This window comes from Rissa tridactyla, chromosome 1 (assembly GCF_028500815.1).
Source record: "Rissa tridactyla isolate bRisTri1 chromosome 1, bRisTri1.patW.cur.20221130, whole genome shotgun sequence".
NCBI lineage: Eukaryota > Metazoa > Chordata > Aves > Charadriiformes > Laridae > Rissa > Rissa tridactyla.
The window spans coordinates 20,508,105-20,532,439 of NC_071466.1; the positions used below are offsets into that span (position 1 = coordinate 20,508,105).

Consider the following 24,335-nt stretch of genomic DNA (forward strand, 5'->3'; position numbering starts at 1 on the left):
GCCGCCGTCCGCGCATCCGCTTCCAGGGCCGCCCGCCGACCCGCGTGCGCGCCCCTCCGCGCCGCTGGGAGGAGGGCAGGCCCCGCACCGCAGCACTGGCCGGCCGGTTCTCCCGGAGGTGGGCCCGTTCCTGCCCTCCCCTTCCCACCCGCACCGGGCCGCGTCGCCGCCGTGGCCTCCCCCCGTGGTCCTGAGGGGCTGCTCGGCCTTCTCTTCCCCTCCCCGTCGGCCCGTAGGTGAGGGGCCTGGCCCCTGAGGGGTTCAGGCGTGTCTTGGGGCGGCCGGGCGGGGCGTGGGGGGAGCCGGAGCCCCGGGCTCCGCGGGAACGGCCCGTTAGGTGTCGTTACGCCGTTTCTTGGGCGTCTCCGCAGCTGATTAGTGAACAGCGCTCCGTGATTTTTTTTCCCCCCCCCTTTTTTGTGTATTCCTTCCTTGCCCTGTGTAATTTTTTATGGGGGATAAACGTGGTCGCGGTATGATAGCTGGAGAACGAGTAGGAGAAACAGTAGGTGGACTCAGTCTTAGGAATTCTTTGCAGTTCTTGGGGCAGTTGAAATGCCGCGGAATGGAGACGGGAGGACGGGCTGCTTCCCCGCGGAGACCCGGTCCCTGCAACGCAACCCGTGTGGCCTCAGTTCTGTCAGCTGTCTCTCAGCCCCTGAGCATTTTAGAAGCCATTAGTGGTTAAAAAGTTGCGTCTTCCTCTCTGTTTCTCATTACAAAAAAGCAGTAAGATAGTAGAGGAACACTTCCTCGTTCCGATGAGTTCCATTTGGTACAGCCAGCCTTCGTGCATACCGCGTTTTCCTTTTCATACACACCTGATCGGTCACCATGTCTCTGAGCCTGATTGAAGCTGGAGGAAGTAAATATACTCTAAGACAGTAGATATTTAAAGTTTTATTTGTTTAAGTGGATATTTTTATATTCTCAAGTACTCAAGATGGTGAACATCCATTCTCAATTGCTTACGACAGCCTCAGCTTGGAGTTACTTCCCTCTTTTTCAGGCAGTGGCTGCTTCACAGGGGTAAAAAGAGAAGCATGGAAGTTGTATACGATGTCATTGTCATGATCTGCTTCAGCATAACTTTATATAAAGCAGAAATGCAAGGTCTAGATAAGTCCAGCCTCTGTTGAAGGAGGTGAAGCATAATTTTAAGTGGTCATAGAAGGAAAAAGTTGTTTCCTCTTATGATTGATACCTGAGCATCCTTTGACATGTTGAGTCCAGAGGGATTTGTCAATACGATAGCGCAGACGTGTGAAAATGTAGGATGTGAGAGAGGAAGAGAGTTTTCAAAGTACTACCTCTTCCTGGCAGCACCAGGTTAAGACAGCTGCTGATAACAGGTAGCTACTGAAAGTTAGTGCTGTTTGCCTGAATGTATTTGGCTCCATCATTTTATAATTTCGCTTCTTATTATCTGACCATCTCTACTTTCATCATTAATGAAAAAGGAGGAAGTCAGAGTCATGTGAAGGGAGTCTCTGCTGTTATTCTTTACGACTGTTGCTTGCAGGAATAGATTATATTCTTGATGTGAAACTTTGCTTCGGTCTTATAACCCATAAGACTAACCCAAAAACGAATGAGCTTTTTAGTGAAATAACACTGTGATTGTCTTTGGCACTGGATTTTCAATACATTGCATTCTCAGTTTTTGAAATGGTTGACTTGGCTCTGTGTTAAATAAAATTATTACTGGTTTAACCTTTTCTTCTGTTTGCAGATACAAATGACACTTCTGCTAAACTGAACCATGAGTCTTGCATTACATGATCTGCTCATTTGTTGTCGTCGCCTTGAAAATGAGAAAGCTGTGGAGCGAAGGGTAACAAGTTTTCTTTTGGTGTGTGTGCCTCAATTAGCAATGAAGGGAATCATTAATAATTCTTTTTCTTGAAATACATTTTCAGAAGGAAATTGAAAATTTCAAGCGACTTCTCCGTGATTCTGAAACACTTCTCCAGCTGGACCGGAATTCTGATTCTAAACAAGCAAAACAACTCAACTGGGATGCTGTATTTAGGTAGTTTCTTTTTTTTTTCTTTGTGTTCTTCCTTAGACAAACGTCATTCTTTTGTTTATTGTGTCTATTTTAATGCTTACCTTTCTGCAGATTGATTTAGACTTCTTGTGAGCTTGTAAACAAGAAATGACTTATGTTAAGTCTATAAAGGAAGTAAATTTAAAATAGCCAAAAATGTAACACTTTCTTTGTGTTAACTGCATACATAACACTGTGTGCGGTAAGCATACAGAAAACTTAACTGCTAGGAAACTGATCATTAATTGGGTGGTCATTTTTCCTTGCAAAAATAATAGTTATTTTCTTTTATTGGAAGTTATCTCTGCATCTGATTTTCAACATATAGTTCGTATGTAGATAATAGGTAGCTGGTTAGAATTCTTTGTGTTACTGAGTTCTTCAAGACACAGTAGAAGGACCATGGTCTGTGAATTAAAGAACCTGTGCTGAGGTTTGTAGAGGTCCATCTCTGATACAGTCTGCTTTAGGTGTACTACGAGATTGGACTGAGTGTAGGTGTGACAAGTTCTTAGAGCAGCTGGGAGCAGTGTTAAATTTCCTGTTAAAAGTGCATCTGAAGTGTTAGTTTTCATAGGCTGGTGTCTGGTCACCTTTCCATTATGTTTTTTAGTTGGACCGTATTGGAGTAGGTCTTGTTTCATAGCTGTACCAAAAATATCATAAGAAGAGCGGGTGAATTTTATATGTTTATATTTGCTTTTGAGATGGCAAAGAGTATTTTAGAAATGCACAGGAGGAATAAAAAATAGAGTCTCTAAACTGATACAAATGGTAGGCCAGAAAATCTACAGTAATTGCCAGTGATAAAGCCAGTGACAAGTTTAATCTATTCTTAGATCTAAAACCTAATCTGTATGTTAATTTTAAGTGATGGAAAAAAAGGACTTGAAGGTTTTCCCCAATAAAAACCAACGAAGAGTGCTTCTTATTATTTTGTTGTATAATGTTGCAGCATAAATAAAAAGACTTACTTTGCTTTTTTTCACTAATTGTAAATTGTATGCTTAGCATTATGCCAAGTTTAAAGGAAAGTTTGCTTCCTGTTCAGGATGCTTCTGGATTATCTTTAAAACTAACAGCCCCTTTCATAGGTTATTTCCATCACGCTTAGACTGTATTGCATTTCAGTTGGGTTTAGTTTTGATAATTAGAATTGTGAGAAGAACAAGCACTGACATTCTAGGCTAAACCGACATTTACCTATTTTACTTTAGTCATAAATGTGCAGATCCTTGATTAATATCTATTTTTAAAGTGTCTTGCAGAAATGTTTCCAGAAAGAAATGAAGAACCTGCAATTGACAAAACCAAATGCATCTGCTTCAACCCAAACTACTAGACAGAAAAAGATGCAAGAAGTTGGAAGCTTGGTCAAATATTTCATCAGATGTGCTAATAAAAGTTAGTTATACATATTCTTATAGAATTACTGATTCGTTTTGGTGCTTTGCTTTCAACTTTAAGTTTTTACTCTGAAGTAAATTACCAGGGTAGGGTTCATCTTGTGCTCTTCCAGGTGTTTACAATTTAATTATCTTCATGTGAATCAGTCCTTTGTTGTCCTTCTCTGTCCTTGTTGATGCTCAAGGTGCCGTTTTCTAATTATACCATGTGTATATAACTGATGTATCCTCTCATAAGTTATTTCTTTCTTCGAAACACTTTGTTTAAGAAGATGATTCCTGACAACTATTTCTGAATGGCAGTGGTGATTTTTTTTGTTTTTAAGTAAACATTTACAGTCAATTAATTCCAGATTTACTTGTCACACTTTGGGTTAATAACCGTCTCACATTGTTTCTTCACGTAGGAGGACCCAGACTGAAATGTCAAGAACTTCTGATTTACGTCATGGAAATTATAAGAGACCCAACAAGTTGTGCTGCTTATGGATCTGACTGTAGTAGTATACTCCTAAAAGATATCCTCTCAATAAGGAAATATTGGTGTGAGATATCCCAGCAGCAGTGGTCAGGTAACATTTTTAAGCCTACTTACAAATATCTTTTGCTATATTGAAGCATGTTTAGGTACCTTTTAATTTTTTTGATTCCCTGTTGTGTGAGGTACTACACAAAATATGCAGTAAAATAGTGTCAGCCTTGAAGGCTTACAGTTGAAATAAACAAAGCAGCAAACATTAGGAATTTATTTTTTTCTTTCTTTATACTGTCTCTGTATTGCTTGCTGAAACTTATGTACTTATATACGATGAGGTTTTGAATGCACGGTCTCCACGTATATAACAAATCCATGGCATGTGTGTGCTGGAAATAGCCTTAGTTAAACTGGTGTTGGTGTGCAGTTGTTTGCAAGTTATTAGGTATTGTCTGGTATAGTTTTGATATAGTTAATGTATTACTATTACATTTTATTATCTGAGTTTTATTGGGTTATGAAAGTCCTAAATAACCATTGAGTCACTGTTGTTATATGCACATATTGCACATAAAGCAAAAAAATAGTTAGCTTAAGATTCAAATAGGCTAAAACAGATTTAAAAAGTTCGGTAATCATATAGTGTGCAACGTGCACGGAGTGGAAGTGCAAACATAATATTTCACTTTTCAGAGGATTGGATTTCACTCCACAATAGTTAACTTATTTAGCATGGAGAAGAACGTTTATGTATTTTGAATCCTCTGACGTGTAGTAAGCTCTCAATTCATCTGTTTTCATTTGTTGATGTAATAGAACAGTAATTTGTGGGGAAAAAAAAAAAGGTACTAGAAGTTTTACAGTGTAGTTTGTTGGATGTTGCATGTGCAATTCCGGAGAAAGTGTAGAATTTACTTGTATAGTGTAGTGTTTTGAAGCTAGACTTTGGATTTCTGAAAAGCATTTTATGAGAAAATACTCGACTCTGTAGCTTGAAGAGAGTTGCTTAACTACAGAACGGAAATAAACCTGCAAAGAACTCAGAAGAGGAGTCTGGTGATACTGGAGTGAAAGGGGAGACAAAAAAACCTGCCTGAGGCTGTCAGAGCAGAGCGATTAAAATGGAACCATTCAGGATGGGGCATGTGATTGGGTAATTGCAGAACTTGTAAGTGGGGTCTCAGAAGTTAAAGAAGTTGGTACCATTTGACCATGGAGGTAGGACTTGAAGTTGAAGATTGAATGGGAAGCTGGAACTAGGAGGCAGTGAAGGGGGTAGAAGACAAAGGGCTGTCAGCCTGCAGGTTGGAGCAGGATGGGAAGGCAGGGACTGATCAGGGATGCTGGCAGCTGGAGTTCAGAGCAATAAACAGGAAAGGTGTCTGAAGAAAAACTGGGTACTTGGGTAGAACTGAGGATAGGCAGGTAGGGAATGGGACAAGAAGCCAGGGATGTTGAAGACAGGTATTGAAGAAGGCAGAAAAGGAGAACTCAGGTCGAGTGTCACTGGAAGGATACATACAGGTTCCATGAGGAGCCTTTGGGAATTGCTGTGTGGTAGTTGGGTAGTTAAGGAACATGGAAGTTATCTGTTTGTGTGTGGACAGAAGCTGGAAGTGTCACAGAAGAAATTTTGACATTAGATCATAAGGGGCACAGTGGAATTTAATTACTGAAGTGAGGCAGGACTGAAGGCCATAAATCTAGACGAAGTCAGACTTAAATCCATTAAATGGAACAAGTTGCTTTTATTAAAGGAGGGATATATGAGCTTTGTAAATGTAATCGTAGCCTTTTTTAGCAATTCCACCTTATCGCTTGTTTATAATTCTTGGAATACAATAGAGAAGTCTGTGCACTGGTGACATTGTTGGTCCAATAGAGATTTACTCAGTCCTGTACGTGGTCTTATCAAAGTACGGGAAAGCTGAGGGGTAGTTGCTCAAACCCATTCACTGTTTGACAGTCCCATCAGGCTTGTGTGAAAATCCAGTGGGGATTGGAGATTAATCAGAGGTAATTGATATTTGAATGAGGTAACGTCACGCTTGAACACTGCAGTAGGAAGTCAAAGCAAAGAGTGCTACCCAGTATGTGACTGTTGACACAGCTGATGCATTTTTTTTTCCATTTCCCTGGTCCTTGAGTGTAAACTACAGTGTTCTTTATCTGGAGAGGAGTACAATATGCCACGAGGATGGAAGCGTAGCCCATCTGTCATGGACTTGTATAAAAGGTTTTGGAAGAGGGCAGTGCCCCATAACACTTAACTATATTGATGACATTGTAGTATGGGGAAACACTGCCTATGAAGTGTATAACATAAAGGGGTAATTGTAATTTTACTAAATGCAAGATTTGAGCTCAAAAGAGATAGGGTGAAAAGACCTGTACAAGAAATAGTTTCTTGGTGTCAGATGGCAAGATGGGTGCTGTTGCATTCCTACTGTCATGATTTACAGCATCACAGCAATGGCACCACTGTTCAGTAAAAAGGAAACGCAAGCTTTTCTTGGAATGGTGAGATTTTGGCAAATGCACATCCCTGGATGCAGTTTGCTCATGAACCTACCGTACCAAGTCACCAGGGAAGTTGGCTCATTTGAGTGACAACCTGTGCAACAATAAGATCTGACCCTAGGCTGCCACCTACACCTAGTCAGAAGAAGAAATGCTGGCCATCTGTGAAGGAACCTGGGCAGCATTTGAAGTAGTGGCAATGGAAGCAGAAATAGTGCTGGCTCCTTGCTTGCTGGTACTTCACTGTTTGCTAAAAGGATAAATGCCTGTGACTTTCGACACAAGAAGTGTGACCTGAAATAAATGGACTCATAAGGGGAAACAGTGATACTCCAGCCTAGTGGAGAAGCTGAGGGATTGGTCCAACCATCGTGACTTTTGGAGTATCACCCAACGTATTACCACATGCTCTAGAAGCCCTGGAATATGACAGGGATTCAGAAAATTAGTAATATGCCTTGTTCACTAGTGGTTCTTGCCTAATTTTTGGCCATTGGCCATTAGCAAGGGAAAGCGGTCACTTGGAATCCTGCCCAACAGGTGATAGAAGCTGATGAAGGTGAAGGACAGCCAAGTCAATATGCAGAAATCCAAGACATAAGACTGGCCATTGATGCAGCATTACAGAGGAAACAGCACAGATTTTTACCTGTGTACTGACTCTTGGATGGTGGCCAGAGCCCTCTGGGACTGGCTTACACAGTAGAAACAGGAACTGGCAGAGATGAGGGAGACTTATTGGATAGCTTTCTTGTGGAAAAACATCACACGGGATTTGGAAAAAACTCATTGTATGGTTATGACATGTAATTAGCTATGTCCCAAAAGGAAACACCACCAAAATACGAAAGAACAACTATCAATCAGACCAATCTACTCAAGTTGCTGCAGTCAACAAAGTCCTGGACTGGGAGTGTGGGGTGTGCCTATTTATAACTTGATGGAATCATGAAACAGCTAAGATGAGATTCCACCTGTCTCTGGGCAAGAGACTGAGGAATGATTTGTCTAAAGATGCAATTCTGCACATAATAAAGATATTTGAAATTTGTTCATTAGTGAAAAAAAGGTAAACCACGAAAGGTATTGAAGCGTGAAAGCTGTCATTTAAACTAAAAGACTGAAGATGTGTGGTAAGTAGACTACATTGGATCTTTGTGCAGGCTTAGTAGGGGGAATCAATATGTCCTAGCTATTTTAAAGAAAGGACTGTGAGCTGGTTGGAGGCTCGCCTTAGTAGCTTATGCCACTGCTAAAAGCACTATAGTAGGTCTTGAAAAAAAAAGTTTGTGGACATGTGGTACACCAGATATAATTGAGTCTGGTAATGGATCTCACTTCAAAAACAAAACAATGAAATTATAGGCAGACGAACTTGGGGTTGACTAGATATACCATATTGTCTATTATCTCCAAGCCCTGACTCTGGAGACTGTTGCAAAGGATGTAATTTATGATGCAAGTACCCTCCCACTGTGTACCATTAAACGAGTGAGTGTTAGGGAGGTGCAGAGCAAGGGGCGGAAAGTGTCATGGCCTACTGAGCTGGTATAACTTGAGTAATGACGCAAATGTCAGAGGGCCTACAGTTTGACCTTTGGTATGCTGCTGTGCAGGTATTAGGGGTGTAACTTTTTGTTAGATAAAGCAGTTAGGCAGGTGTTATGGGGGAAAAATGATGTAAGTGGCAGAAATATCAGAACCAAACTTAGACAAGAATGAGTGATCCGACAATACCAGCTGGTCTGATCTCATAGCTGAGCCTGCTTAAATGATCCAGTAACTTGCCACACCAATCAATGAACAACAACTCAGAGCACTCCGCTGACCAATAAACACAAAACAATCTGGAAGATGCTCTCCACCTCATAAAATTCATCTACCTCAGCTTGAAGGGGTGGAAGGGTGGTGGTGTGTCAGCATGGTTCTACCTTTAGACTGTGGAGGACCTCCAGGGATGCCTGGGACCAAGCTCTCATGACTAGAGCCGGTAGGCTTAATGCTCTGCTGCTCCGCTACTGACAGCCGCTGCCCTTGTCACCAACTGGGTGTGATCTCCATAGGATGCAAGCCTTAATCTAGGAAGGCGGTTGCTCTGTTCAGAGCACATTCCCAGCAAAAATGGATGAAATAGTCCATTAGTGTTCAAAGAGCTCATCCAGTACCCACTCGGGCACTCAGAGCAGCAGAAGATTCTTGATCCATCTTCCAGTAAACACCAGCCAAGGAGGTTACAAACACCAAATAAGGAGGAATTGATACTGCCAAGGCGGCCTCTTTCCACTCTTGCTGCTTAACAAATTACACTGCGTCTTCCTTTACCTAGATGTCGAGATGTGCCATTTGCTGTGCCGCCCCCTGGGACTGAAGTTCACACGTCTTAGGGTTTTCAGAGTTTGATTTCACCTGTCTGCTGTAGGAATTAAGGCAGAACTGTATCTATACCAGTACTACTGCTACCTACAGAAAACTGTGTCCTTAGTACCCTAAGAACTGTGGGAAGGATGGCAATAAACAGAGCTGTGCATTGTCACATATATCCAAGGACCAACAGACTTGCTTTTCTTTCTTCTGCATATTTTTCTGAAGAAGATGATGCCACAGCAACTTCTTTCCCCTACCTCTTCAGCCCCCACCTGGTGCCCATGTTGTTGCAGACATCCCAGAGAGGATGCTGCAACACCTCAGGGCTGAAAGGGGGAGGAGATGGAGGACAGCATGAAAGCTGTGTTTGAAAGGATCATGAAGATTTGTAAGCAGCACTGATACCAGGTCTTGACTCACTTAGGTGAAGCTTGGGAACGTGAAAAGCTGGAGAGGTAGAGTTCCAGCATGAAAATACACTAGACCGTGCTCTTAAGTAGTGACTGGTGTGCACAGTTGGACTTGGAGAAAAAAGAGGAAGCTCAGTTAAGCAGGGAAGGGGATTTCAATTCTTCCAACAACTTGTGTGGGGTCCTCAAAGTCTATTCAGGTGTCTAAATCATAGAATCTTAGAATCATTTAGGTTGGAAAAGACCCTTGGGATTATCGAGTCCGACCATCAACCCCACCCTACAAAGTTCTCCCCTAAGTTCTCTCCCAAAGTTCCTGAAGCATGGAGGGAGAGGCACGGCAGCAGGGTTTAGAGACCGTTATGACTTTTGGGGCCATTTTTGTCCATGAATGAAAGCATTGTGCCTTCTCTTTTAGTTTGGCCATGTCAACCGGATTTTCTTAGTTTCTGGTAAACTCTCTCGGCCTCCAGAAGAAGGATCATATTGCTGGATGCTATATTTTTCCTATGTTCAGACCCTGGTTTTAAAAAATCATATGCAGTATTTCCCTTCTTCCCTGCTCATCTCTGTATATATTATAGCTGTATTAGCTCTCTCAGGGAATTAGAGAATAATTCATGTTGGAAGGATTCTCATGAGATTTCTAGTCCAGCCTCCTGCTTGAAGCAGGCTCAGCTGTGAGATGAGACCAGCTGGTGTTGTGGGATCAGGTTTTCTAATTTTTTTAATGCTTTTTGTTCACCTACTTGTTCTGTTGCAGGTTTTGGTCCCATTCAGATGCTAGGCTTTGTATGCAGCTGTGTGCTTTCCTTGCACGTGTGTTCTTTGAGGGGAGGTCAGCAGAGAGCATGGAGAGTAGATGTGAAAGAGTTCAGCCAGTAATCGCTCTGCAGGTGTGAGCAGGAGTGGTTTCCCAGGCTGAGGAGGTCCCAGTATAAGAACCCCCTGCCGGGACAGGGAGCACTGGCTGTAAACTGTTGTGGCCCTGAGCTGCTGTGCATTTGCCCTTGTGTAGGGCCCACTGTTCTGAGGATGTTGGGAGGTCACGGGTGCATGTGCCGCTTCCACCCTTTATGCAGAAGGGACACAGTTAAACCAGGCTCGGGCACTGTTGCCACCAGGTTAAAGCTATATAGGGTCTGAACTGTCTCTGATTCCCATGATTCAGAGAGACACCTGAATTCTGCAAATGACCCCATGCCTGCTTGCTGGACTGAGGGACAGTATCATGTCATTTGTAGGTGGCATGAAATGAAATGGCAGCAAGGTTTTTGTATGTGTTGTTTTAAACTGCTGGTCATGGTTGGATCGGTAATGTGCTACTGTGATTTGTATGAGGCTGATGAAAGGACGGTGTGATGATTCCTAAATGGGCCTTGAGGTAAGAAAGCATAAATCTGTGGCAGGTGTCTTTCCTTCAGAAAACTTGTGAGTGCAAAGCATGGATGTGTTTGTCTGCAGGCTGGAGTGAAATACCTGAACTGTGTGTCATGGAAAGATGGGCAGACTCAGTACCAACTGTTCTGATCTGTTGACATGTTCCCGCAGCACCAAATTCTTTATTGATATATGCGTGGCTGTAAATTGTTTCTGAGTACTTTTATTGTAGTCTGCAACAAACGGAGCTCAACGTAGAGTAGAAGCTGAGTGTGGAAGTAGTAGTGAAAGCTGATTCTGTGGCTATAGCTACTTTGTCTGTGTGGCACAAAGCAGATTGTATCCCAGCTCAGAGTGAATGTAACCTTACTTCCAGTGTAGACAAGACCACTATTATTTTTTTTCCCCAGTTGATCTTTGTGAATAGTGTCATGCAGCTGAATTCAGAATGGTGGGGTTTGTATATTTAATGTAATATTTTGCTTCGAGCATTTTTCTGTAATTCTTTGTAATATATATGGTTTTTTTATATATTGCTATGTTTATAATGTTTATACTCATTATATCTTATGTACTTTTTTTAATATATTTGCAGAATTGCTGATTCTGTATGGCCAATTGTACCTCAAACCTTCTGGGAAGATCAATAGAGTCTTGGTGGCTAGGATAATTCACACGCTTATGAGGGGGTACTGCTTCCAGACTGATGGGTTGAGTTCCGATATGTTTACCTTCTTCTCAAAAGCAATGCAGTGTGTGAGGTATGTTGCAAGTGCTCCTTTTGTACGGTGATACCTACTTTTAGAGAATAACCCATTTTAAGTATTTAATATTAGACTTGAGTAATAGCAAGTAATACTTCTTTAGACATATTTTGTTGTTCTGTCTTTGAACACCAATTTAATAAATTCTGTAAACTATTAATAACTTCTGCATCTGTTAGGCAAATAATATTCCGAATATTGTTACTTGCTAGTATTTAGATTTAAACAATTCTTGAGAAATTAAATAAGATTATTGCTTCTTGACGTTTGACTGTTTGGTTTATGTTGCAGGCAGGAGAAGAATACCGCAGGCCTGGATCATATTGTTGGAGCAATGAATATCTTCTGCAATAAGTTTGCTGTCAACTGTCGCATACGGATTTGTAAAATAGGGGAAGAAATTTTGCCTACAGTGCTTTATATATGGACTCAACATAGACCAAAGGATTCCTTGAAGGAATCAATAATTGAGTTATTTCGTCTTCAAGTTCATGTTCATCATCCGAAGGGTGCAAAAACTCAGGGAATAGGTACAATTAAAAGCTCCTTGGTTTTTTTTTCCTATCTGTCACTGTATGTAATTGTTCGAATTATTGTGTCAACTTTCTGAATTTTGATACTGAATCTTGGAAACATTATACATTTTAATTACTAAATCAAAACACAAAGTCTTTTGGGACGGGAAATAATAGTTTAGATTGAGTTTAGATTGCCACATGTATTCACGTCTTACCAGGTTTATTTAAGCCCAGAAATTTCCACTGTTCTGAGCCTGACTTACTGTATAAAGCTAGTCAGAGAACACCACTCAGTAATTGTGTCTGTCTGTCATGGCCTATTTCAGTTATAGCATCATCTTTTTAAAAAGATTTTTTTTTTTTTACTTTGTCTGCAAATGGCAAAGAGTTTATAATTAGTCCAAATTTATCCATTGCATTTCATTGTAGTCTTTCCAGTTAGCTAAAGAACCATTAGAAACTTCATTCTTACCATAATTACTTGTATACGTTGATTAAGTTTTCTCTTAGCTTTTTTCACTTTTTTACCTTATTGCAAGACTTGTTTTGCATTTGTTAGGCTTTGTATGCTTTACTCTAATTTTGGCCGTATTTTGCACACCTTTTCATTGTTTTTGCACGTACAGGTGCATATGACTCAGCAAAATGGCACAGTATCTTACATAACCTGTATGATCTGCTGGTGAATGAAATAAATCTCATCAGTAGCAGAGGAAAGTATTCTTCAGGCTCACGTAATATTGCTGTAAAGGAAAATTTGATTGAGTTAATGGCTGATATTTGTCATCAGGTAACATTTTTGGTTGAATATAAAGTTGACTCTCTACTGTGTTGTATGTTTTGCTTTTTAAAGCAGTATAGCTTTAACATTTCCTCAAAATTATTTACTGAAGTATTAGTAACTTTTGTCTGTGTTTTGTTGTGTTTAGTTGTTAATTTTTGTGCCGTTTTGAAATGTTTGGACTCCTAAATTATACTAGATTTCACTAGTGTCGCTTATTAGACTATAAGCAGAGGTTCTGCTATAGTAAAGGATAATGCTGGTTGTCTCTTAAGAGCCTTTATACACAGTAAAAAACAGAACAGTTTAGTTTGACATTTCAGTTTTCCTGTAAATGCTACTTTTTTTGTTTACATACTTTTTAATGTGCCTTTATATAAAAGGTTTTTACAGAGGATACCAAAGTTCTGGAAATTAGCCACTCGTATACTGTTTCCCAAAGAGAGTCCAGTGATGAAACAGTACCAAGCAAGCGCAGGAGGATTGAACTGGGCTGGGAACTAATTCGAGACAACCTGCAAAGATCACAGGATTTTGATGTCATACCTTGGTAATAACATCTTTACGTGAAACAGCTATCACTAGAGGCATCTTTTTACATTTAAGTGTTCCTCTGAATATGGCGTGCTTTTGAATTAGGCGTCTGCACATGCAGTAAGCTTCGGTTGTCACTTAGATTTCTTGCCTGAAAGCTTAGATTTCTTGCCTGAAATTTTCTTCCCTTGTGGTCAGAATCAGTGAACTCTGCTTATAAGAAATTACTAGAAATCAGTGAAGTTAGCTTGTAAGAAATTAATATTGATATTGAGGCTAGACAAGCAGGCTTTTCAAGTAAAAACAGTAGAAATACTGAACCTTTAACCTTTGATCATAAGCAAATCAGCTCAATACTGGGAAGCAGAAATGTGAAATGACAATCAGAGAATGCTTTGTTTGTTCATTTACATTTGAAGACACAAATTTCTGTATGTTTGATATTAATTGCTTCATTTTGTGTTTTCAAGGTTACAGATTACAGCTCAGTTAATATCAAAGTATCCCATGAGTCTTCCTAACAGTGAGCTGCCTCCCTTACTGAACGTACTTCACCAGTTACTGCCTCAGCAGCGCCGGGGAGAAAGGACCCCGTATGTGCTGCAGTGTCTTACAGAGGTAGCTTTGTGTCAAAACCAGAAAACTGATTTGAAAAGCACCCACAAGCTGGAGCTCCAGAGAACCTGGGCAAAGATTTGGTCTCTTACTATTCGTAGCGTAAGCTTCCAGCAAATTGAAGTGGAGAGCTTTGGGCTACTCGGAGCTATGATTCAAGGAAACCTTGTTGTAACAGATAAAGAACTCTGGAAGATATTTTCAGGACCTGCATGCAAGCCTTCAAGGTAAAATGGGAAGCAAGGGTAGAATTTTGTGTCTGATTCACATTGCTCTATACTGTGCAACCAAAACCACCGTATTATTCAAAATAATATTGTTGCGGCTGTATTTCTAGTTAAGAACTGCCCATGTTTGTGTTTTAGGCATTTGAAATGGGCATGAATGCATACGTAAGTCTGAAAGCACAGGCAGAAAAGGAGAGGCAAGCATCTTCAAATTTAAAAATTGACTAAACATGTAAAATCTGACTAAAAAGTTAAAATCTGACTGAAAGAGGTGTTGATTTTTTTGAAATTAAAAGTATGTTTTCTTCTAAATATATTTTGATTCTGAAATGAGTATTGTGAAACGGTCTTTAAAATAGACAGGAAATATCTGTAATAGCCAAAATGGGGCTTTTTAAAATGCAAAGATTCTAATAACGGAGTTTTCTAGTATGCTTGCTTATTAACTTGCTGATGTGCTTGATGGTCCCTAAGCATGCAGAAATACTGACTTTGCTTTTGAGTGCTGATCAACAAATACCACGTTGTTTCTCACAAATGCCCTGTGTTCCGCTTTTGTTACAGTTCTGCTGTATGTTGTTTAGCATTAGTGATGTCTGCCTGTTCAGTGCCAAAAAATTTGGATGTAGGAATGGAACAGAATAATTGTGAAAGAAATCTGGATTTTGTGTTAAAGGAAGCAATAATGAAATGGGTACTGTCCTGCCATTTGGAGGAAGAAATGGAAGAATGTGCAGAGTTGCCTCCTGTGCTCTGCAGGTAAAGTCTTTGTGGCATAATTTTATATGTAAGCTGACCCTATAACACAGAAGATTGTGCAGGGAAAAGTGATTTTACAGAATTGTATTATGTTAATGCTTTGCTAGAGTTTATAGGGTTTTTAAGCTTACTGTCGTATGTCACTCTGGGGACATAATAGTTATCTGTCCATAGTATAGCAGATATATGAAGTATGTGTTAGAAATCTTAAGTGAAAACTTAAGCTTCTTTGAAGCCACACTGTGAATTTGGTTAACGTTTGGGTGCCCTGCAGGAATCCCAAGAGCTTGTCCGATTACAGGATATTACAAAACAATTTTCTTTTTTTACAGTGATTTTCCTCACCTAATATTACAAAAAATTCTTGTGAGCCTTACAATGAAGAACTGTAGAGCTGCCATGAGTTTTTTCCAAAATGATGCTAAATGGTATGTTTTTAAATCAATCATTATGATTTAAATCAATCGATAAATCAGCTTCTTATATTTGTCATTTTAGCATGAAATGAGATAATGAAATGCATAATTCCTCAAGCTCTTTTGCATCTTTCTGTACAACATCTTTCAGACCCCATGAAAATAATGCTGCTTTTGCAATTTGTTAAGATGCTTTAAGCAGAGGTTAATATAGCCTCTTGCTCACAGAGTCAAAACTTCAGATATTGAATAAAATACCTTACAAGGAATGCGTGCATCATCTCTCTTCAGCAATACAGATAAATATTTATCTCCTTAACCATAAGTACATTAGGCATTTTTAACTCATTACAATTATATTTTCTGAATAATTTGTAACTTTATACAAATATGTATGATTTTTAACGTTACCTTCCGTTCTAAAGGAAGCACATATCTTAAGAGTTTTCTTGAAAATAGATGCTGAGTAGAAAGTTGGCTAGTTGCTTACCTTCCATATGTCCTCCACCTGTATTTGTGGCCCCAGCCACATATCACTTGAGTCTATCGGAGACACTCTGTGAATGCTGTTGCATCTTTCACTAATGCATATGTTCAAGCTCTTGGACTGTATCCAGTTTCCTCGTAGTTAATCTAAAAGGTGTATAACTTATTCTGATGGAAGATAAGACTCTCCTACCTAGAAGTTAAAAATACTAGCTTCAGGGGTTTTGTGAATTTTCTTCTCCAATTGTGTAAAGTAGGTTGAGGTCAGCCATCTTAACGTATGATGTGTGTGCAGGCTTCATTTTTGCTTCCATTTTCTTCAGACAGATCTAAAATGATAGTATCCACTCCACAACAAAAGTCACGTTAGAAATTAAAGATCAACTAGGCTTTGGAAGCACAAAAAGATAGAATCATAGAATAGTTTGGGCTGGAAGGGACCTTTAAAGGTCATCTAGTCCAAGCCCCCTGCAATGAGCAGGGACATCTTCAACTAAATCAGGTCACTCAGAGCCCCATCCAACATGACCTTGAATGTTTCCAGGGATGGAGCGCGTAACACCTCTCTGGGCAGCCTGTGCCAGTGTTTCACCATGCTCATTGTAAAAAATGTCCTCCTTACATCTAATTAAATAAACATTAAGTACTGAAAGGCCACAGTAAGGTGTCCCCAGAGCCTTCTCTTCTCTAGGCTGAATAACCCAAACTCTCTCAGCCTGTCCTCCTCAGAGGTACTCCAGCCCTCTGGCCATTTTTGTGGTGCCCTCCTCTGGAGCCACTCCAGCAGGTTCATGTCTTGCCTGGGCTCTAGAGCTGAACACTCCTGGTGGGGTCTCAAGAGCAGAGTAGAGAGGCAGAATCATCTCCCTTAACCTGCTGGCCATGCTTCTTTTGAAGCCCTGGATATGGTTGGCTGCCTGGGCTGCCAGCGCACATTGTTGGCGCAAGTCCAGCTTTTCATCCACCATTACCCCCAGGTGCTTCTCGGCAGGGCTGCTCTCAGTCCCTTTATCCCCCAGCCTGTGTTGATACTGGGTGTTGCCCTGAACCAGATGCAGGACCCTGCACTTCGCCTTTTTGAACCCCACAAGGTTCACATGGGCCCACTTCTTGAGCTTGTCCAGGTCGCTCTGGATGGCATCCTGTCCCTCAGGTGTGTCAACCACACCGCTCAGTTTGGTGTCATCTGTAAACTTGCTGAAGGTGCACTCGGTCCCACTGTCCATGTCATTGATGAAGATATTGAACAGTACTGGTCCCGGTGTGAGCCCCTGAGGGGACACCATTTGTCACCTGTCTCCATCTGGACATGGAGCCATTGACCCACTACCCTCTGGACGTGACCATCCAACCAATTGCTCATCCACCAAACAGTCTGCCCATCAAACCCGTATCTCCAATTTAGAGAGCAGGATGTTGTGGGGAACCATGTCAAAGGCCTTACAGAAGTCTGGCTAGATGACATCCATAGCCCTTCCGTTGTCCACTGATGTAGTCATTCTATCACAGAAGGCCACTAGGTTGTTCAGGCAAGATTTGCACTTGGTGAAGCCATAGTGGCTCCCTGTCCTCCGTGTGCCTTAGCATAGCTTCTGGGAGGATCTGTTCCATGATCTTCCCAGGCACAGAGGTGAGGCTGACAGTTCAGTAGTTCCCAGGGCCCTCCTTTCTATGCTTTTTAAAAATGGGTGCAATGTTTCCCTTTTTCCAGTCACCAGGGACTTCTCCCGACTGCCATGACTTTTCAAATCTCATGGAGGGTTGCTTGGCAACTACATCAGCCAGTTCCCTCAGGACTCTGGCATGCATCTTGTCAGGTCCCATGGACTTCTGAATCTTCAGGTTTCTCAGGTGGTCATGAACCCGATCTTCTCTTACAGTGGGAAGGACTTTGCTACCGCAGTCCCTGGCTTGCCATCCATCCACTCCAGAGGTGTGGGAAGAGAGGTTGCCAGTGAAGACTGAGGCAGAAAAGTTGTTGAGTGCCTCAGCCTTCTCCTCGTCCATTGTTACCAGTTTGCCAGTCTTGCTCATCAGGGGAAATATGTTTTCTTTGACCTTCCTTTTCTGGTGGACGTACCTGTAGAAGCCCTTCTTGTTATTCTTGCCAGCCCTTGCAAGTTCAGCTCCAGCTGTGCCTTGGCCTTCCTGACCCCATCCCTACACAAATGGGCAGCATTCCTGTAGTCTTCCCATGATACCTGTCCCTGCTGCCACTGCCTGTGTATTTCCTTCTTGCCTTTTAGTTTGACCACCAGTTCACAGGTCAGCCATGTCAGTCTCTTCCCTTACTTTCCTGATTTCTTACACCTTGGGACCAAGAGCTGTTGCGCTCTATGGAAAGCATCCTTCAAGATCTGCCAGCTCTGTTCTGCTCCTTTGTCCCTGAGGGCAGTTTCCCAGGGGGTCCTATTGACTAACTCCTTGAAGAGCTAGAATTTTGCTTTCCTAAAATTCAGAATCCTGACTTTACTCTTTGCCTGACCCATGTCCCTCAGGACTGTGAACTCCACCAGTGCATGATTAGTGCAGCCCAGGCTGCCTCCAATCTTGATGTCACCGATTAGCTCACTTGTGTTGGTGACCAGCAGATCCAGTATCACATCCTCTCTGGTGGGGCTGTCTATTACCTGGCTTAAGAAGTTATTCTCAGTGCACTCCAGGAGTCTCCTGGATTGCCTACAGCTTCCCATGATGCTTTTCCACCAGATGTTGGGGTGGCTGAAGGCCCCCAGCAGGAGAGAGCCTGCAAGCGCGATGCCTCCTGTAGCTGGAGTACGAAGGCTTCATCAATAGGCTCCCCTTGATTGGGCACCCTGTAGTAGACACCAACCAAACGGCTCCCTTTGTTGCCTCGGTTTCTAATTCTTACCCACAAGCTTTCAACCTGCTGGCTGTTCTTCAGAGACAGCTCTTCACACTATCCATTTCTTGATGTAGACGGCAATGCCTCCACCCCTTCTTCCTCGCCTGTCCCTTTTGAACGGCCTGTAGCCATGCATAGCCACACTCCAGTCATGGGATTCGTCCCACCCAGTTTCAGTAATGGCAACTAGGTCGTAGCTTTCTAGCATCGTGGTGGCTTCCAGCTCTTCCTGTTTGTTGATATTTTATAGATATCTATAGATAATTTAGATAATAGAGATAGTATTTTATTTTGCTATTGTTTAATTCTTGCATTTAAATAACAGTTTTAAAGACTTGTAAGTCGTATACTGGCTGCTAAAGTAAAAATGATGTCTCTTCTTCAAGTGTGCAACACTTGCAAGGGAAAGAAGAAAACAATTTTTCTGATGTTGAAGAGCTGTATCTGCAGACAACATTTGATGAAATGGATATTTTCACAAACTTTGCAGTAAATGTTGCAGATAAAAATGCAACTGGTTCAAGACTTGCCATCAACCAAAATCTTAGGGAAACACTGGAGTACTGTCTTTTAGCAATGTCAGAAAAGCTTATAAGCAGCTATACTCCTAAGGTAAGTTAGAAATTACTGTTACATCCTTATGTTTGTGCTCCCAAGCAATATATTTTCAAGGCAAAATACATAGATTTTTCATTCCTTTTGCTGCTAAAAATGACCCGCAAGTATTTTAGAAGCGATATTCATTAATACAAAATAGAGAAGTCTCTATTTCTTTACATCTTGGCAAAATATCCATCGTTTTCATAAATATGTGGGAATAGTAGAAGCTGTGTAGAAATGGAAGTATGTGCGAAGTTGCCACATAAACCACTTTACCCTGCTTTTTGTGATGTTGGTTTCAACTTCTATGCCCCTGTAACGCTTTAAGCTCTTGCCAGTTTTCAGCCAAGATAGCCTTGGGCATAGAGGTCTCAAATAGTTTGGTTTTGTAAAAAGAGACAGCTGTGTAAAGGAGTAATTGTAAAGAAAGCTGCAAATACAGGCTGTATTAATGAGCACAGCCAGTGCTCAAGGGAACTGATAGTCGTCTTCTACGCAATGCCTTTAGATGGCATCTGAAATACTGCATCCAGTTTTGGGCCTCCCAGTACAAGACAAACATTTAGTGCATTCACTGAGATGGCGGGGGCTCCAGCACTTGACCTGTGAGGAGACACAGAGGAAACTGGGCTTGTTCAGCCTGGAGCAGAGGTGGCTTTGGAGGGACTAACAGGCTTTAAGGGAGCCTGCCAGTGCCTATAAACTTGTCTGGAAGACAGAGCCAGGCTCTCCACAGTGGTGTGTTGCAGGAAGATGAGAAACAGAGTCAAGAGAAGTTCCCACTGGATACAAGGAGAGTTTTATCTACGTGAGGACACTCAGGCAGTGGCCCAGGTTGCCCTGCCTGAGAGGTTGTGCACTCTTCATCCTTGGAGGTTTTCACTGGGTCAAACCTTGAGTAACCTGTTCTGACCTTAGAGCTGACTCTGCTTGGGAGCAAGAGGTTGGACCAGAGTGTTGTCTAAGTATTGCTATGGTGGAATCTAAAGGAGAGGGAGAATTCAAAGTATTGTGAAGGAAGAAAGCGTAAGGGCAATGGGACATGGAGAGAATAATAACATGGAGAGCCAAAAGGACACGTTAGGGAGCTGAAGCAACTGTAGTGCAAAACACTAGGATGCAAATCTTCATTAATTTTGGTGAAATCTGTATATAAAAGTGTTTAAAAAAGACTTCGAAGAATTCTGTATTTTGGTGAAAAGGTTTAACAATAAGCCACTGGTATTTATACTGTGTATTTGATTTAGTCTAAGGTGGTTGCTGCAGAACACCTTGTCCGATGTGTCGGTCTCTTGATTGGTGTTCTTGGTTGCTATTGCTACACTGGTATATTTAAAGAAGAGGATGCCTGTAAATCAAAGTTGTTCCAGACTGCTAAGGTAAGCAGCAATGTGTTTGGGAGCTATTAAAAATGAAATAAACCATTAAATATAAAATATATTTTTTTCTATCCATATTTTGACACATATCGTGACACATTTTCAGAGCATTTCTACTGGTTTCTGCTTAAAAAAAGGCAGTTGAGAGAGGTTTAAATATGTTACTGCTGCTGAAAGAGAAGACTCACTAGAATTCTGTCAGTACACCAACACATCAGTTTTGTGTGAAGATTATTCTGAATATTGATACATTTCTGAGTCACCCCTTTAAAAAAAAGAAAATATCGTGGACATGTGGACAAAGGACTACTTAAAGGATAACGAGTGCTTTCGTTTATAGCTCTTTCATGCAAGAATTTCCTAAGATCATTTGATGGCTACGAGTGTTATTACTACTACTACTACTGCTACTACTATCCGAGGCAGTTTCTTGATTAAATATGGAAACACAAAACTTACACATTATGGACAGATGTTGTATTTTTCTTTTGTGATGAAAATAACAATCTTTCAGGCAGGTCTAGGCCATCTTTTTGTAGATTCTGGATCAGAATGAGTGAAATAAAAATCAAAGAAAAGAAGTCCAAACTCACTAATGCATGCTATAAATGTCAAAGCTGTATGAATGAGAATGTGTGAATGAGTATGAATGAGAATCCTGTCCTTTTGTGTCTGTGTGTGTGCCGTGTATGTGCCAATGTATAAATGAATTTGATTGAGGTGTTTTAACTGTGCTGTATTTTTACTAGTCTCTCATTCATTATGCTGGAGAAGGCATTTCGCAGTCTAAAAACAAACTAAATGAAGATGCCCAGATCAACTCACTGAGGACTTTGATAATGCAGTGTACAAAATGTTTATGCAATTGTACCAAGGTAAAGTTTATAAAGTAGTTTATATTTCTGTCTTCATTAATGAGATCACAAAGTTGAATATCATACATACAGTACCTGAAAAAAACGAATTAACCTATCTGTACATCTTGCTTTCTTACAGAACAGTGCTAATAAGATGCTGTCTAATATATTCCTGCATTTGTTAACATCAAAATTTATGAATGATCTTGTAGATATTTGTAAAAATCTGGTAAGTACATTCTGTCTGCGTCTAAATGCAATGCTCTTCAATTAGAGGAATATTTTTACAGTATAATAATATGGAGGCAAACCAAATGACATACTTATTATTGAAAAAATAAATCAAAATATATTGAGTTTTGTAGAGAATTCCTAACTGGAAACATTTCTGTTTAGCACTTGAACACAGGTGTAGGAGAAAAATGAGAGTAAATGGATAACAGTTGATCAAGGTTAGCATGCCAGCTCACATTAAAAACCAAATTATGTTATTTTTTGAAATTTTTTTAATACTATATTAGAGTAAAAGTATACAGAGATTTTATGCCACAGAAGGAATTTCTTTAACACATGACATGTATCTTTAATGCACTTGTAAAGTTTTTAAAGCTTCTTTTTATTTTGTAGTTTGATGGACCTATGTGCCTTAAAACACTTTAAAGGTATTTATTATCTAGATATTAAATCTTCTAACTGTAAATAACTTTCTCACTGACAAAAGTGATAAGGTGGCACACCACTGTGTTTAGCACAAGTCTTAAAGCCTCTCTTTTTGGCACATTGTTCTGTAGTCAGGCCTAGGTGGGGAAAAAATCCTTTGTTTTTTTTAGGTGAGGAGAAGCTGAGAGTCTTACCTTCTGTTAACTTGTCATCTGGTGGGGAAAGTAGTAATTAGTGTGCCCTTAAAAAGGTCATATGCCTTCCTTTCATTTTTCTGTAATTATGAAGTATAGTGAGAAGTTCATGAGTCTTGTAGAGAATTGGTTCTGTTTTGCCTCAAACCAGGACAGTATTTGAAAAACAATTCTCTACAAGACTCACAAATGTCCTTGGCAGCATCTAAAACAAGGAGACTGGTATCTGCCTTAGGAAGCTTGTGTCCTAAAGAGAATAGTTCACATCAAACCACTCACCTGTGTAAAAGACATTTATTGCAAAGGATGAAAGTCATCAATTCAATGTAGCCCTTTTTGTCTTCATCCGTTCCAGTTCACTGGGAAACTGTGGTGTCTTTGCTTGTGTTATGCCTGTGGTGTTTCTCCTGTCCTTAAAAGCCAGCTTTAAAAGGATGTGGTGTTTTTGTCAGATGACATTTACTGGAAAAACAGCTGAACTGGGAGAAGCGGATCTAATGGGGAATGACCCTGAGGAGAGTATAATGGAAGCAGATAACCAGGTGTCTGATGATCTATTTGATGATCATTCAGTGACTGACATCAGTGATACAAACGAATCCAGTGAGATGCAAAATGTAACAGGTTAGTCTTCTCTCTGTCCAAAACTATTTGTAAAAGCTTGTTTTTACAGATTGGTCTTTGTTTGCAAAATAAAAAATTGCACTGCTTTATTAATAGTTGAAGCAGATAATGGTTGAACCAAGTACTTTCTAAACAATAATAATTCTTCTGTACCTCATTAGTGTTTTAAAGATGTTAATGAAGTGTTCTAGCTCATTTGGAAAGAAGTTTATTTTTTATTTTGTGAATAGTAAAATGCAAGCAGAGAAGGTAGCTAACTTGTTCGAAGTCAGGCAGAAGTTTTGGCAAAGAGGAGACTAGAAAGTGTGTCTGTAGGATACCAGTGTCTGTCGTTACAGACTCTGCTTCATTTTCTTGAAAGTGGTACTATTTAACTTTTCTCCTTTTCCTGATCAGTAATTCTTGACAAGGTCACCTTTCTTAGATCTCTGGACCTGCAGAGGAACAGGAGAATGAGTCTGTCTGTTTTTTCTTGTTAGGAGCTACAAGTACTGATGTTCTCTTTTGTTTTAAATTCTTTCTTAAAGTGGTGTGTATCTCAGTTTTTAATCAGGGCTATGTCTTCTGTTTATTATTGAATGAGAAGTAAATCAGGGTGTTACATTAATGCCACTAACAGCAGCTAGTCTGTTTTCCCCGTCGTATTGAGTAAGTGTCTTAAGAAGTATCTTCTCCAACCATCTGATAAGTAATTCTAATAAATAAAGTTTGCAACTGCAGAAAGTTACAAGAGTTCTACGTGTGACAGGAAAATGACATTTGTAACTGTTTCACTTAGGTTATAATTGACAATTCAGTGAGGATATTAATATAGTAGTAATTGTCATCATTTCACTGTTGGGGAAGCTTTGAATCCATGGTTTAAAATACATCCTAAGTTATAGTTAACATCACAAAAGAACACAGCTACAGATGATTCCACTGAGTTCATTGTAACCTTGATGGAGAAATCAGCCGTATGTATGGGCACAAAAAATTAAAAGCCTCTGTTCTAGAGAGGGCCTTCGTAGAAGTCGGAAACGCTCAAGAAACTGTTACTGATACAGTAACTGCTCAATAACAAATAAAGTTGCTAGTACTCTGTCTGTTCTGAGAACTTAAATTAGTTTTGTGAATACCTAAAATGTTATCAACTTCTTTATTGTCCTCGGAGAAGCATTTCTTACATGAAGATCTTATTTTCAGGTGCTTTGAGCCCATTAGCTGAAGAACAGTTGACAAAGCAGGATTTACTTCTCCTTGAAATTCTGAGGTTCTTGTGTATTTGTGTAACTACAGTCCAAATTCAGACAGTGAGCTTCCGAGCCTCTGATATACGGAGGAAGCTGTTAATGCTTACTGATGGCAGTGTCTTTGATGGTGCTAAGCCATTGCATCTGCACATGGTGAGTGTCAGCTTTTTTCAAGCAGCCCCATCTCTGTATTTGTACTGTTTTTAAATCTGTATATT

The 24,335-nt window shown here is 40.4% G+C and overlaps 1 protein-coding gene across 5 annotated transcripts in view; it reads left to right on the forward strand.

Annotated features, from left to right (window-relative positions):
• Positions 1 to 15: 15 nt before the first annotated feature.
• Positions 16 to 24,335, forward strand: part of ATM (ATM serine/threonine kinase) — a 75,890-nt gene continuing 51,570 nt past the window's right edge. For 2 of the 5 annotated variants that reach the window (XM_054195584.1, XM_054195607.1), the window contains exons 1-18: positions 16 to 236; positions 1,733 to 1,834; positions 1,920 to 2,032; positions 3,309 to 3,454; positions 3,864 to 4,028; positions 11,201 to 11,366; positions 11,661 to 11,899; positions 12,514 to 12,677; positions 13,052 to 13,218; positions 13,673 to 14,044; positions 14,609 to 14,803; positions 15,136 to 15,231; positions 18,958 to 19,183; positions 20,419 to 20,550; positions 21,300 to 21,425; positions 21,547 to 21,636; positions 22,714 to 22,885; positions 24,071 to 24,270. In XM_054195584.1, the coding sequence (XP_054051559.1) occupies positions 1,763 to 1,834; positions 1,920 to 2,032; positions 3,309 to 3,454; positions 3,864 to 4,028; positions 11,201 to 11,366; positions 11,661 to 11,899; positions 12,514 to 12,677; positions 13,052 to 13,218; positions 13,673 to 14,044; positions 14,609 to 14,803; positions 15,136 to 15,231; positions 18,958 to 19,183; positions 20,419 to 20,550; positions 21,300 to 21,425; positions 21,547 to 21,636; positions 22,714 to 22,885; positions 24,071 to 24,270 (2,841 nt within the window). In that variant the 5' untranslated portion in view covers positions 16 to 236; positions 1,733 to 1,762. Of the gene's footprint in view, positions 237 to 1,732; positions 1,835 to 1,919; positions 2,033 to 3,308; positions 3,460 to 3,863; positions 4,029 to 11,200; positions 11,367 to 11,660; positions 11,900 to 12,513; positions 12,678 to 13,051; positions 13,219 to 13,672; positions 14,045 to 14,608; positions 14,804 to 15,135; positions 15,232 to 18,957; positions 19,184 to 20,418; positions 20,551 to 21,299; positions 21,426 to 21,546; positions 21,637 to 22,713; positions 22,886 to 24,070; positions 24,271 to 24,335 lie in introns of those variants that run through there. The other 3 variants (XM_054195592.1, XM_054195599.1, XM_054195614.1) reach the window with 3 other exon arrangements.